General features: G+C 36.9%; 1 protein-coding gene across 1 annotated transcript; it reads left to right on the top strand.

The window, feature by feature from the left end:
- The first annotated feature begins 6,678 nt into the window (after window positions 1-6,678).
- Window positions 6,679-15,306, top strand: LOC137727442 (protein PSK SIMULATOR 1-like). The gene is made up of 12 exons (XM_068466301.1): window positions 6,679-7,070; window positions 8,865-9,163; window positions 9,282-9,374; window positions 9,476-9,566; window positions 11,366-11,456; window positions 11,702-11,787; window positions 11,994-12,063; window positions 12,337-12,437; window positions 13,875-13,985; window positions 14,083-14,159; window positions 14,411-14,455; window positions 14,536-15,306. Exons 1-12 carry the CDS (start codon window positions 6,915-6,917, stop codon window positions 15,029-15,031), a joined length of 1,716 nt encoding a protein of 571 aa, XP_068322402.1. The 5' UTR covers window positions 6,679-6,914; the 3' UTR covers window positions 15,032-15,306.

A 15,306-nucleotide genomic window follows, 5' to 3' on the forward strand; every position in this document is an offset into this window, starting at 1 on the left:
CGAGAGAAGTGATGGCCGTTTTTGAATGTCAAAATGTAGGGTGAGAAGTGTATTTTGATCAATGTAAGTTAAATTGACTTGATGGGATAACATTTATCCAAAGTTCATCTGCGGCGCTTATAAATATACATTAATCCCATGAAAAATGGTAGAAAGGACCTTGCATGCACTTATAAGTAATCGCTGCGAGGGAAGGCGTTGCATTAAAAGAAGAAAAAACATGCTAAATATCATGACATGAGCAAGCGCAAAGTCGTCTCAACTCGCACTTTTAGAGTTGACTTGTCTCTTATCTGAAAATCGAAATCCCATGTATGTTGTTCTGGGTGATTACAAAATCGAAATAAGTTCCATACTTTGATTTTGAAATTATTTTTATAAGAGTTGGATTTAAAACATGTCACTTACAAGCAGCTAAAAATATTATTAAATTGTAATTAGTAACTAGAAAAAGAAATTGTTAAGGTCCATTTAGTATAGTGAATTAAACTGAAATAAATAACGCTCTAAATTCAAAATAACTTAAAGTTCAAAGATCCATGCAAGTCAATTATTGTAAACAAACGATTTTATCTACCCTAAGGGGTAGGGGTATAAAGTGGTTCAAACTCGCTTTTAACGAGAATCGAATATATAACATCTCACTTATAAATAAAGAGAAATACCACAACCGTAGTACTATAGGGCGTATCATTTTTATATTTTTAAAAGATTAAAATGAATCGCTTTTTTTTCAGATATAAAATTCATGCTCTCAAGCAACTCTAATCGTCTAGGTGCAATCTTGAGATAGCCTTGCAATCTTGAGAGCAGAGTTGAAGAGTCAAAGGAAGCATGTGAGAAGTTTGAAGAAAAAAAATCACTTTGGTCCCGAATTTTGGAAGAGGTAGCAAGTCAGTATTTCTATTTGTGTATCTCACCTAGGTGCAACTGAAAATAACTTTCTGTTGATCGAATGCAGCACACATAAAGTGGATGGTATATATTTGTCAGTCACATCATAAAACTTTGGAAGCTTCAATTTGCGGCTAGAGAATGCACCCATGTATTTTAAAGTACTCTTCATCCGAATTTCTAGAAGGGATGTCATAAAAAGACATTAAAGCCTAAACCTCTCTAGGAAAGCAAATTACTTAATTGGTTTTTTGGAGAAAAGAAAAAAAAAAAAAAACAAAGCCAGCGATAGGGAGGGGACCTTTACTTTTATTTGATTTAGATTGTTTGGTTCTGAAGAAATAAAAAGATTGTTCTTTTTATTATGACATTTTGAGAATATTCTAGGATGTGTGAATTCTATGTCTTGTGCTTAAGTTCTGGGTTGTTGAACGATGATCGTGGGTGCACTGTGCCAATAGAATTTCCCTTGAAGTTCTACAACCATCCTTATATATCTTATTTACAGGTCGTGGAGAAACTTGTCGATGTTGTTCATTTCTTACATATGGATATTCATGAAGCATTTGGAAATGCAGGTATGCGTCAAAAGTTCGGATGGAATTTTTATATTGGAAATGCTGGTCTTGCCTTGCATTATGCAAATATTATCACTCAAATTGATCTTCTTGTGAGTTGATGATGTTATATTCATTTCCTAAATTTTCAACCTTTGTGATAATATTTTTTTCCTTTTCTTTTACTTCAGTATAAACAAGTATGTGGTATCGTCAGTGAACTACTTAATACGGTGGTGAAAATACTGTTTTTTTACTGTAAGCTTGCAGGTTTTAAGTTTCAATACCTTTTTAGGCTTCAATGTGTTTATTATGGGGGTTATCTTAGTGTGGAGCAACCGACTTTGAGTGTGAGAGTGGGTTGTATCCAGGTAAGTTTGGGAAACATATTTCGGTGGGGTTATGCTACCTCTAGACTTCTGTGTTCAGCAAGCATAATCGGCTGAGCAAGAGTATTAACCACTCCCCAACATGTGAACGTAGGAAGGATCCATTTCCAATCAGGAGGCCATCCTCCGTTCCAATCATTGACTTTGATTTTAACCGGAGCAAAGCACTGGATGTCATTGATCGGGTGGACACAATTCGAAGTATTTGAATGCAGAGGCGAAGTGGTTCTTGTGTATGTATGTCTAGTAGGTTCATCGGCGGCATATGTCCTTGTCGTGTGCTCGTTGTTGTGGCAGTGGCGATGTTATGGAAGCGGGCATAGGTGCTGAGAAACGAGAGAAGTCATGGCCGTTTTGAATGTCAAAATGCAGGGTGAGAAGTGTATTTTGATCAATGTAAGTTAAATTTCTGTAGATGGAAAAGATGCTGGTTTATAGCTTTCCTTAGTAGCTAATATGTACAGAATATTCAATTAATAATCCAAAGTTCATGCTCCTCCCTTGCTCTCTCAAAATACACCAATAATTAACATGATAGGATAACATTTTATCCAATGTTCATCTGCGGCGCTTATATCCATTAATCCCGTGAAAAATGGTAGAAAGAACCTTGCATGCACTTACAAGTAATTGCTGTGTGGGAAGACGTTGCATTAAAAGTAGAAAAAACGCGCTAAATATTATGACACGAGCAAGCACTAGGTCGTCTCAACTCTTAGTTTTAGAGTTGACTCGTCTCTTATTTGGAAATTGAAATCCAATTTATGTTCTTCTGGGGTGATTACTGATGAAAGCGAAATGAGTTCCATATTTTATCACAATTTTTTTTTTTTTGAATAAATGATATTATCTACACCAAATGAGAGATGGTAAGCTTAGTCTCACTATGAGTTAGCAATAATGTGGTTCAAACTCTTCTTTTGCGAGAATCGAACTTAAGACCTCTCACTTACAGATGAAGAAGAATACCACTAAATCGACATATCTCAAAATATTTTAAATTAACTATCTTTATCATGAGTAAAATTTTAGTTGTCGTGTTTTGAGGTCTAATGCTGACATTGAACTATTTTAGGCTTGGCGGTTAAGGAAAAAGGACAGCTTCTTTATGATTTTTTATTTTTTTTATTTTTATGCAAGGATTATTAGGGTGAAGGAGGTTGTATATGGACTAATCATACTTTGATTTTGAAATTGTCTTTAAGAGCAACTCCACCCCTATCCACTTTGCGCCAGCATCCAGCCCATTTATCCACTTAATTGAACAGTAATAGACCCAATGAACAGTAATAGGCCAAAGCATCTCCACCCCAAAAAAAATGTGCTGGCACCTAGTCTAAAAATGCGCTGGCACAAACGATCTCCACCCCTACAAAATGCGATGGCACCCAGTCCATTTAAAATATTAAATAATTTTTTTATAAAATAAAAAAAAATAGTTATAATTTCGGATAGGATTTTTAACCAATCTCGTCACGCCACGTGTCATTATCCGAACGTACTATTTTTTTAATAGATTTCACTAAGATTTTCAACCAATCCCGACAACCCACGTGTCACTTCCTGTTTACAATAATTTAGGCAAGATTTCGATAAGATTTTTAACCAATCTCGTCACGCCACGTGTCATTATCCGAACGTACTATTTTTTGAATAGATTTCCGCTAAGATTTTCAACCAATCACGTAGTGCCACGTGGCATTGTCCAGAACCTCATCTTCTTTTTTTTTTGTCCATATAAACCCTACATCCCTACATCCATCCTCACACTAAACTCAATCCTTTTTTTTAGCTCAGAATTCTTCTTTATTGTTTTCAAATCTTGAGTTCTTACAATGTCTTCTTCAAGGAGAGCGTATAAACAGTTGCAAGAGCAGCAGAAAAGGTTGTTGGCACAACAGGAAGAATTGGTCAATCTTGACCAAGGTGGAGGTGGAGATGAGGCCTTCGCAATGGAGGAGGATGAGGATGATCACCATAGAAGGCGGAGGGCCTCACATTCCCGCTGTATCATGGAAGCTATGGGTCAGATAGCCAAACCCGGACGTGCGGCAAACATCGATAGAAGAAGGGAAAGACGAGGTAAAGATCTCTTGGAAGATTATTTTATTCCCAACAGCGTTTTCCCTGATCATGTTTTTAGACGTCGTTTTAGAATGCAACGAAGTTTGTTCGCTAAAATCATGAGTGATGTTTGCAACCATGATCCATATTTTGTGCAAAAAGAGGATGTTTTTCATGTTCTAGGTCTTCTTCCTGAGCAAAAAATTACGGCTGCCTTGCGAATGCTTGCATATGGAGCATTTGCAGATCAAGTGGATGAGATCGCAAGGATGGGAAATTACATAAGAAATTAAATAAAGTTCTAAAAGTAAATAAGAAATTAAATAAAGTTCTAAAAGTAAATAAGAAATTACATAAGAAATTAAATAAAGTTCTAAAAATAAATAAGAAATTACATAAGAAATTAAATAAAGTTCTAAAAGTAAATAAGAAATTACATAAGAAATTAAATAAAGTCTGTGGAGTTAGGATATGTGGTGCTAGGATCTTGGCTGCTAGGATTTCTGTAGCTGGAACCCCCTTGACTTGTTTCGGCATCTCTTGCACGCCTCCTTCGCATGACATCTCTTTTTTCTGATGTCCAAAAATATTTTGAATTCGGAGACAGTCCTACTAGAGACTTGTTCATAGTGTCACGATCTGTTTGAGCCATCCTTTCTTCTCTAAGCATCTCATTCTCTCGATGAAGTGCTTCTCTAATCATCTCGTTCTCTCGATTAACTATTTCTCTTTGTCTCTCAGCCGCCGCATCACGAGCCTCAGTAGCTGCAATAATTGCTGCCATAGCAGCAGCTTTTTCCTCATCTCTAGTCTTTTCCCATGCCATGTTCAGTTCACCTTGACGAGTAAGTTCCTCCATATATTTAGTGTAGTCATTTTTGGAAGAACTACTTTTTTTCTTTGATGCCTTTTTACCTTGAGGCCTGAGGGACTGACGAGTCGGTTGGGTCTCTGGCACTTGTTCAGGCATCCCTTCCGTGTCTTCAAATGTGTTGGCTTCTTGTTCGGCTGTGTAGACCCATACCGTGCATGACAACTTCTGGACCGGTTGCCACAATTTTGTATTTAGGGCAATCTTTGACAATTTGCCAACATTCCTATTTGTTGAATGATTTGTTATGATTCTTTGCATTGTAGAATGCTTGTGCTTGTAGTGTCTATAAAAATTACATAAAAATTACATAAGAATTGTGGAATGCATAAAAATTATATAAAAATTACATAAGTATTGTGGAATGCATATTACATAAAAATTACATAAGAAATTAAATAAATTAAAATATTGATGTGGGTGGAATGCATATAAATAAATAAAAATATTGTTACCTCATCCGCTAAACTTGTCCCACTACGCAAATTACCAGAAGCATGAGAGAGGGCGTTTTTCCAACAAGTAAAGGATGCGTTGAGTTTTTTCCAACGACCTTGAAGACCTTGACTAGATCTGGCATCTTTTCCATGTACATCGTTGAGCGATTTCGTAATTTTACTCCACATTTCTCGCTTATCCATCTCATTACCCGTAATCGGGTCATGAGTAGTGCGAACCCAACATTCACACAACGTAACATCTTCACTGAGCTTCCACGAAGTCATTTTTTTCTCTCAAAGTGTACAAAATATTCAAATGTAGAAAGTGTAGAAAGTGTAGAAAATATTGAAATGTGGTGTAAGGTGGAAGATGAGGGTTATGTATTTATAGAAAAAATTAATTAATTTTTTAAAATTTTTCTGTATTTTTTAAAAAAAAATTTGACATTTTTTAATTAATTTTTAATAAATTTTAATGTTGTAATTAATCTGGACCGTTGGATTTGAAAAATAATCAAATCCAACAGCCAACACGCTGCCACGTGGCCAACGGTCAAATTTCTGACCGTTGGGCCTTTTTTTTTTTATTTTTTTATTTTTGGTCAAATAAACGTGGACCGTTGATCTGTGATCGGACGGTCCAATTTAAAATTTAAATTTAAATTTTTTTTACCGTTGGAAATCCAACGGCCTACAAAAACTAGCCGTTGGAAATCCAACGGCTCTGAGGAGGGCCACGTAGCCCTTTGACAGACTCAGTCCACTTGCCCTGCACCGCGGGCCCCACTGCCTGCAGACGCTGTCGGCTACTCGCCATCTCCACCGCGTGTTGTGCACGCGCCAAGAAATGGACCGGCCTCTGGGTCTGTCCATTTTGGGCTGGGCTGTTGACTGGCACGGACTGGGTGCCAGTTAATTTTGCGGGCTGGAGCTCATTCCCTGCATGCCGGGCTGTTTTCTTCACTTGGTGCCAGTCAATTAGTGCTGGGCTGGAGTTGCTCTAAGAGAGTTGGATTGGTGAAAAATATTATTAAATTGTCGAATTAGTAACTGGAAAAAGAAATTATTAAGGCTTATTTAGTATCGTGAATTAGACTGACATAAATAACGCTTTAAATTCAAAATAATTTAAAAGTTCAAAGATGTAGATCTTTTTTTTTTTTTTTTTTTTAACAAATGATATTATCTACCCTAAGAAGTAGGGCTATAACGTAGTTCAAACTTGCTTTTGACGAAAATCGAGCATATGACATCTCACTTACAAGTAAAGAGAAATACCACAATTGTAGTACTAAATGGCGTGTATTCTCATATTTTAAAAAGATTAAAATGAATAACATTTTTTTTTTTCCAGGTAAAATTCACTCTCAAACCAATCCAAACGAGGCCTTATTTGGCGAGGTTCAATGTTGATAAAGGATCCTACCTGGTAACTGCGGAGAAAAGAAGACAACTCCTCCTGCGCCTGCATGGCAAGGGAAATAAAAGGCGCTAAAACATATAGACATCTCCCCCAAAAGTCGTCCGAGAATTTTCCTAGTCTTCTTCTCTTGTCACCTTCCTTCATTCATTCATTCATTAATTCATTCATTCCCATCACCTCCTCTCTCTCTCTCTCTCTCTCTCTCTCTATAGACACATTCACCGTTCACTTCTTCCGGAATTGCTACTGATTTGGGCTTGAATTCTTTCAATATTAATGGGCGGGATTGTGAACATGGTGAAGAAGCCGCCCAAAGTACAACAAGTGGATATAGTTTTAGGCAATAACCATCCCGAATATGGTGGCAATGGGTCTGACGTAGGAGTCAATGATGAGTTTCCTTGCTTTCCTAAGCGGACTGCTGCTCCAAAGGTAAATTCTTCACCTTGGTGTAATTTCCCAACTTTGTTTTACTTATCTGATCTGTTGGAAATTGGAATTCTGATGTTGTTGTTGGAAACTGGATTGGTACTGTCTTATTGATTAAAAGGTGTGCAAAGATGTAAAATTGATGAACATTTCTTGTGGTTGTGTGTGTTTTCTGCCGAGTTTCAAACCACAGAATTGCACTTGGCTAACTCCACTGCCCGAAATTTGGAGCCGTCTTGGTGATCATATCACTAGCAATCCTGAAAGTTACATTTGATATTCTTAGTGAGATATTAATCTCAAATTTTAGGACCCTTTTGATAACTATTTGGTTTTTTGTTTAGTTTTTACTTTTTGTGTATGAGATATGATAAAGTATATGGATGAAAAGGAGTGATGAAGAATGATAGTTAGAGGAAGGGGAATAAATAAAGAACAATGGATGAAACAAAATCTTCGAAAGTGAAAACAACTTAAAATAGATTTTGGTTTTTAGTTTTTATTTTGTCTGCCGTTTCTGATGCATCTCTTCTACACCTATGCGACCATCCTTCCCACTCTTCTTCATTTCCCATTTTCCCCCATATAATTTCCGCATATCTTAAGCACAAAACGCAAAAACCTAAAATCTTAAACATCAAATGGTTATCAAACGGGCCCTTAGTTTTTGGATTTTTATTTCAAATGAGGTTTTGAGAATATATTATTTAACTTATAGCAAATGAGGTTTTGCAAGGCGAAGCATAAGCTTCGCAAAAGGTGGCACATATTTGAGAATTTCTGTACCATAACATTCATTTCCACTTGTGAAACTGTTTTTGGCGACGTAATGATGTTTGGAGTATGATCTCTCTGTGTGTGATACTATGGTGTTAAAGCAATGCTACGAATTGTGGGCATATTGACAATTTCCCTCTAAGTTGAAGTTCCTTTTATCCCTTTATGAGATGCCTTTTAATCCTTCTTCTTTTCCCATCATTGAGGATCTTTTGATTCGGCTAAATTTTTGACTAGTTTTCTGGTGTTTCTGTCTATCTCCTTTGTGCCAATGTCACATGATTCTTATGAAGTTTCTTTATACCCACAATTGTGTATAAGATGATTGAAGGGGTTAGTACATCCTTGTCGTATGGCTTTTTGTCTCATTCATGTTTTTGAACATTAGTCTCAAAACTATTTTTGGTGTCTCATTCATATTTTTGGTTTGTCATTCATCCTTGTCTTAGAAATTGTTTTTCATTACCGAGAAGGCGAGAAAATATCTGCTACTGGTAGTTCGTGAAAAATGAAGATACAATATTTATCCCCAAACAATGTAGATGAAATAAAATCAACTGGATCTTAAGTTTTGTAAGTATGGGAAACTGCAAATTCAGGCCACTCCTTCCCGATTGTATGAACCATTCTACCCGGAAATAGTTTCAGATTGATCCACCAACTATGTTTTCTTACTCATATAACTGTCTGTAAATGCAAAACGAATATCTGTAGTCTTCCCATACATGGCTTGATGTCCTTATCAGTTATCACATATTTCTCTGTGTTAACTTTTTCTTGACAAAGTATTAAAAGAGGAGAGGTAAACATTATTTATGTTGGTGGAGAGATGGTCAATAAAGATGTTTCTGAACCTAAATGCTCGCTAACATTATTATGCCGATTGACAGCGTAGTTTGCTAGTAATTTACTGCAGTTATTTAATTATATATTGTAAGGCCTGAGTTATAGTTGGTCTAAATATTGAAAATGTTGTGGATAAGTTTTTGAGAGACTAAATAGGTTTCTTTTGTTTAATAGGTTTCAGAAGTAAGCTCACTTTTGGGCAGGGGTATCAAAATTCTAGACAAGCTTGGTAGTGGCCTGAAAGATTTGAGCTCAACTGATTTTGCCTCAGCCGTTCCACAAAAAGGGAATAAAATTTCAATTCTGGCTTTTGAAGTAGCGAATACAATTGTGAAGGGTGGCAACCTAATGCAATCCCTTTCAGAGGATAACATCAGACATTTAAAGGAGGTGGTGTTACCATCAAAAGGGGTGCAAACTTTGATATCTACAGACATGGATGAGCTCCTGAGAATTGCTGCTGCTGACAAGAGGTGGTTGATCAGAATAATACTATTTGTTGTTGTTTATTATTTACCGTTAATTTTCTGATTATTTCCTTACATGTTTGCTAAATCAATTGAATAATGTTATCCTGTTTTGGTTTGGCAGAGAAGAACTGAAATTATTCATCAGAGATGTGGTGCGCTTTGGAAACTATTCGAAAGATCCAAAGTTTCGTAATCTGGATCTCTACTTTAAGAAGTAATACTAATGGAATTTTGTGACTATTTACTTTCTTGGTTATTTGCAACATTTTAACTGAGATTCTGATTTGTTCAATCTGGAATTGTTCATTCTATTAGGATTGGTTCAGATGATACGCAACAGAAGCATTTTAAGAAGCAAGTGCAGACAGATATGAAACAATTGATGGCTTTAGTTCAATCAACAGCGGTGAGTATTGACGTATTAATGTTTTATAGAAAATGCTGCTCTCTTAGTTACGCGTGTATTTGTTAATGGGTTAGCTTAAAAATTCGTGTATCTGTTTATCACAGTTTGGGTCAAGTTTAAAGAATATCAGAGCACAAATTCCTTTTCTTTCACTTGGAAGACGTTATATGCATTCACAGTAGCTCTTATCTCTGGGTAGTGGTTAAATGAGTTTTCTACCTAACATTTTATTTTCTCTTAAGGAATAGGATGGGGAAAACATTCATTATCTTCTTTTTACGCTTCACACCATTTACCTGAATAAGCACGTGCCTGTATAGTCTGGTTTTCCGTTTAAAGTTTTTTCCAGATTGACTCTTGGAAGTGCACTCAATCTATTTACCTTTAGTGGAACTGCACATATTCATTGCTAAAAAGTCATTGCATGAATATTATCAGAAAGGAAAGTGTGAAATGCAGAGGAAAAGTTTTTGTTTCTTTATGTATTCAAACTAGTAGCCAGTGCTTCACTTTAGTCATTTACCAGCCACCATTCTCTCTTTATTTATCTGATGTTCCTTTAGCATTTTGCTTGCTTTACGCATTCAATTGAGAAATAGGCAAGGCTTGTTGCTGCTATTATTGCTCCGGCTATTATATTGCTGTTGGATAGATTTCAACTTAGATTAATTGCAAATCACATTGAGTATTTGTTGGTTTTAGTAGTTTTTAGACTAAAACTTTGTTAGAAGGTAAACTGAAGAGGATTTCGCGTTAGATGGTAAATGAGTGATGGAAATTATTGGCCGGTTGTCCTTGGTCCAGCATAACTTACGATGCACAAGTATTTAGAAGTAATTGTATGCTCATCCTTTAGGTCAAGCTAAGCATCTGTTAAGACTTAAGAGGGATTGCATTGAGGCACACTTTTCTCGCCAAATCAGGGGACTTTAGTCACATGCACCTATGCTAAAGAGTGCATTTATTTGAAGTTCTGGATCAGAATGACGTGTACTTATCTATAAATTGCACTTCACTTGTTTTGCTGAGATTTTTCTTATAGTTGCACTGTAGATAGACGGATATAAGCCGTAAGTAAACAGTAGAAAAGAGCCCCTGCTGTATTGTTGAGAATGAATCCCACATTGATGGGACAAGGGGTCTTGTATGGGCTTATTAGGAGTTAGGCTACTTCCTACTTCCAATTGGTTTTATGGTGGAAGTGGAACCTCAACTTTCTTCATGGGATCAGAGCAGGTTGTCCTACGTGTGAAGCCCAACAGCCAGACGTGCTCCACATCACCCTGTTTATGTTGTTCACGTGTTTGGCTTGAAAATTGACCACAAGTGTGGGGGCATGTTGAGAATGAATCCCACATGATGGGAAGAATTCCCCATATTGCCAATTGGTTTTATGGTGGAACCTCAACTTTCTTCAAGTATCAGATATTAGACCATAAACTGTGGTACCGTTGCAGTATTCTCAGGTCCTTAATCTAATGTGGATGAAAAAAAAAGAACATAATGTGGTTGAACTCAAAGAAACATTACTAGGGATTCCATATTCCAGTACAATTGTGCCAATAAATAGAAAATTTATGAATAGTAACTCCTTAGATCATTAACTAGTTGAAGGCTTATGAACCCAAGGGGAAAGATCATTGTCTCTCTCTCTCTCTCTCTCTCTCTCCCATTTTAATTGTATATAATAGGTATGATGTTGACGAGACAAATACTTAACAGCATAGTTTATGGTATACATGTATTGTTTCCTTTTTGAACTCTACTGATGGAAAGACAAATTTGTTCCGTGGTTCCAGGAATTATGTCATGAGTTGCACTTGCTGGAGAAAATGGAACATGATTATCTGCAAAAGCTTAAAGATGATAGTTCCAATGCTGCTAGAAGAGGTATCCTTCGGTTTGTTCTTTAGGCAAATTTCATTTTATTTTACATTATGATATTGCGGTAAAAATGAAAAATTATTTCTTATTTATGATGGATGAGTTTAAAGCGCTTGGAACCGCTGCTACTGTATCAAGTTGAATTTCTTTCAGTAGATTATTAAATTATTAAACTGGATTCTTTCTTAGTTTTATATTTGTAGCCATAAGGAAAATCAGAAATTATCATGTAATAATTTCTTGACATGTAGGAGACCTTGAAATTTCAAGAGCGAAGCAAGTGAAGGTTGTCAGCAGTTTGAAGAACAAATCACTCTGGTCTAAGACTTTTGAAGAGGTAGCAAGTCATTGTGCTTTATTGAACTCTTTCTAGCTGCATACAGGAAGGAATATGCAGAAATTAATGCTTCCGAGTATTGATAAATAACCTTGATGGGTTTTCCTGTTTCCTGATATTATCACCCATGTATAATGTATTCACTCCAGAAGTAGTATCTGGTGAAGGATATTCCAGAAACTCAATCTGAAATCTTGTGTTCACAGGTTGTGTGGAAGCTTGTAGATGTTGTACACTTATTACATGTAATGATTCATGAAGCTTTTGGCAGTGCTGGTATGTATTAAAAAAAAAGAAATATCCAAATCATAGCCCCGCCTTGTTTTTCCTTTCATCCTCATACTATTTTCGTTGATGTTATAACAACTTGACAAAAAGACTGTTACAATGGATCTAGAAGCATGTCATAGGCAAATACTTCTTTTGTTCCGAAAGAAAACTATTGATTAGTGTTATCTTCCATCTAGACTTTACAAATCAGATTACTTGTCTCTCCTATTGCTCTTTGTGGCTTTAAAGATATTGATATGTCTCCCTTCTTCCTTGCAGCTGAAGAACCAGTGGAAAGTTCTGAGAGGAACTACAAGAAGTTGGGGCCTGCTGGTATTGCATTACATTATGCAAGTATTATTTCACATATTAACACACTCGTAAGTGATTGAATCACCTGCTATTTAAACCTTTTTTAATTTTATTTTACCTTTGGTGATGTTTTTCCTTTCTTATGCTCTATAAACTTGTATCATCTCTACACTCTATTCCGCTATTAGTCCATCAAATGAGTCGAAATTGAAATCAGCATAGCTTGCAGAAGTTGTGGAGTCTGTTTGCATTCATGAGAAATATGATGTTTTGCTTTGTTGTCAAAGCTCAACCTCATAGGACAACTAAACTGCAAACAAAGATCATAGCACAGGAAGCTCGCGATCACCACCATGACTCGGGCGCGAAGTTCTGCCTCACACTAGACCTGAGCAATTGTTTTAACTTGGTAATCTAGGCAATTCTGTATACATATAAGCTCCGTTCTAATGAGTCCGTGTCTAGGAAATAGTATACCCTTGCCACAAAGACCATTAAGGTTATGGAGGCTACTGAAGACTACTTCCATGCTAGATTCTCTTGAAAATAGGATATCCGAAGTTGGGCATTTTGAGCCCTGCATCTCAATGCATAGGAGCTAGATCAGTCGACTACTTGCCAATTGGTTTCAGGTTAGATGCAGAACAGGTAATTCATAAATGTGCTAGGCCTAATGCATGCTTTACATATTACCTGACATAATTGATTCGCGTATATTATCAGGTGGGTGGGTGTTGCTGAGATCCATTTCTCAACATCCTCTGATGTCAAGGAGAAGTGAATAGATAAGGCTAAGATCAATATTTGCTAAGCTTTTAGAGAAGTCATTTGGAGGCAGAGGCAAAAAGCCAAGTAGCCAAATTTCATGATTTTTTAAAGGATTTAAGTGTGTTTTCCTTTTACTTTTATCGACTTTTAACTCGCCGGGCTGGGAATGTAGTCTTACACACTATTTGAGTTTCTTTACAGCCTTTTTTGTCAGTCTACTCAAATTTGGACGTAAGCTTTATAAAAGTTACCCAGAAATTTCACCGTGCGATAATGTAGTCTTCCTGGGCATTGGAACGATGAAAAACCAGACACCATTTTGCCCTTCTGTTATATATGACTGATTGAAATTACTCTGTTTTATATATACATGCAAGTGTGCACGAAAGGCGTCTTAAACAGGATTCTCCACTCTTGGATCCCTTGCCATTTGAACACCATGTTTGTTTTCTTTTCACTTCCTTAAACCCTAAACATTAAGGCTTAACTCCCACTCTACACCCAAAACTAATAAACTATGTCCTATTTGAGGAAGAAGATAAACCAGGCTGTTCATTAGGATTTATATTTGGGATCTTAGAGGATTCTCATATTATTTTTGAACAATCTTTTTCAACTTTCGTTCCAGAGGTCCGTCATTTTTCTATTGAGTGAAAATTAAAAGGCATTTGGAGATGCTCAATATTGAATCTTGTTAGTCAAGGGCTTGTGCTGAGCTAATATCTGAATGCACCCAGGTGTCTCTGTCTCGATCAAGTTCGGTGGCTCAAAAGTTGAGGGATACTTTATATCTAGGGCTGCCATCCAATGTAATGTCAGGTTTGCGCTCAAAATTACGGTTAGTTGAGGTGAGCTATGTTCTTTGTTGCACTGCTATTCCAAAAGTTATTCCCCTTCAAGCAATTTCTGTTGAAGATTTAACTTAACAAACGGCGTTTCATGCAGCTCACCATCCCTCAAATCAAAGATCAAATGGGGAAAACATTGGAGTGGCTTGTTCCTGTTGCAAGTAACACAACCAAGTAAAGCTCCTACTCTTTACATTTATACTAATTGAGCCTGATAACATCTGGTAACCCTTCTTAAAAATGAGCGTATAGATCGAAACTCTCACAACAAAAAACACTTTGGGAATATCATGATGAATGCTCAAGTGACCAGATGCTATTTTTGCTCCGTTTATATTTCTGCGATGATTTGACTGTTTGAAACTTACTTTTGGTTTTCTTTCTAACTTGGACCGGTCGTGACTGTTTTAATTTGGCCTGTGTAGAGCTCTTCATAACTTTGGCTGGGTCGGAGAGTGGGAAAATGCAGAGTAAGTTATCGTCTCTCACTTATGTTCCCCCCCCCCCCCCCCTAATATATTTATTAAGCTTCTCTAACTGAACTTTGTAGGTTTGAGGCACGCTGGAAACATAGTCACCAGACTGGCATTCTGATGATTGAGACACTACACCATGCTGATAAGGCAGTAACTGAAGCTTATATCTGTCAACTTATCGTTTGGCTACACCATCTGATGAGCCAGGCGGGGGCAGGTGTTGGTGGAATGCCGTCAACTCCTGTTATTAATCGGTTATCTACAGACAACGCCAACTGTTCGTCCCCCCTGTTGGCAGATGAAGATCAAGAGATGCTTCAAGATGTGAGTAAGAACAACCTGAGGCTTGGAACGAGTAAGAGTCAAAATTATGAAGCGGGACAGAGCAGGTTCAGCAAACACCAAAGGCTGAGTAAGAGCTGCGGACACTCCCTACCAAGTGAAACCAGGAAACTTCCATTCCCCATTCAGAGTCTGATATCGAGGCCTAGGCCGATCGACTTTGATATCGACCGGATCAAACTGTTGGATGTCATTGATGGACTTGACACAACCAAAGGCTCCAAGTAGCTGCAGATCAACATGTTCTGTATAAAGGTCTCATATGTGTAAATAGTATCATTAATTTTTTAAAATTATTAATTTATCATCTCACTCCAATTTTCTGAAAAACTTAGTATCCGAAATAACTCGTGTTGCACATGGTTTGTGTTTCGAGTTCTTTTTTGGACTTTTCAACTGAACTGTGGTTTGTCTCATTATTTGGCGCCCTTGATTGGTTGTTGCTAAATTTGATTGTAGTGCTGTTTGTGGAGGCCTATACTAGGTTAATTGCATAGCTGTAT

This window comes from Pyrus communis, chromosome 3 (assembly GCF_963583255.1).
Source record: "Pyrus communis chromosome 3, drPyrComm1.1, whole genome shotgun sequence".
Classification (NCBI taxonomy): Eukaryota; Viridiplantae; Streptophyta; class Magnoliopsida; order Rosales; family Rosaceae; genus Pyrus; species Pyrus communis.

What these genes read in the sequence shown, in the direction of transcription:
- LOC137727442 (XM_068466301.1), top strand. Translation starts at nt 6,915, where the DNA reads ATGGGCGGGATTGTGAACATGGTGAAGAAGCCGCCCAAAGTACAACAA. An exon ending in CTTTAGTTCAATCAACAGCG is followed by an intron (nt 9,567 to 11,365) that starts GTGAGTATTGAC and finishes CCGTGGTTCCAG; the next exon opens with GAATTATGTCATGAGTTGCA. An exon ending in TGAAGCTTTTGGCAGTGCTG is followed by an intron (nt 12,064 to 12,336) that starts GTATGTATTAAA and finishes TCTTCCTTGCAG; the next exon opens with CTGAAGAACCAGTGGAAAGT.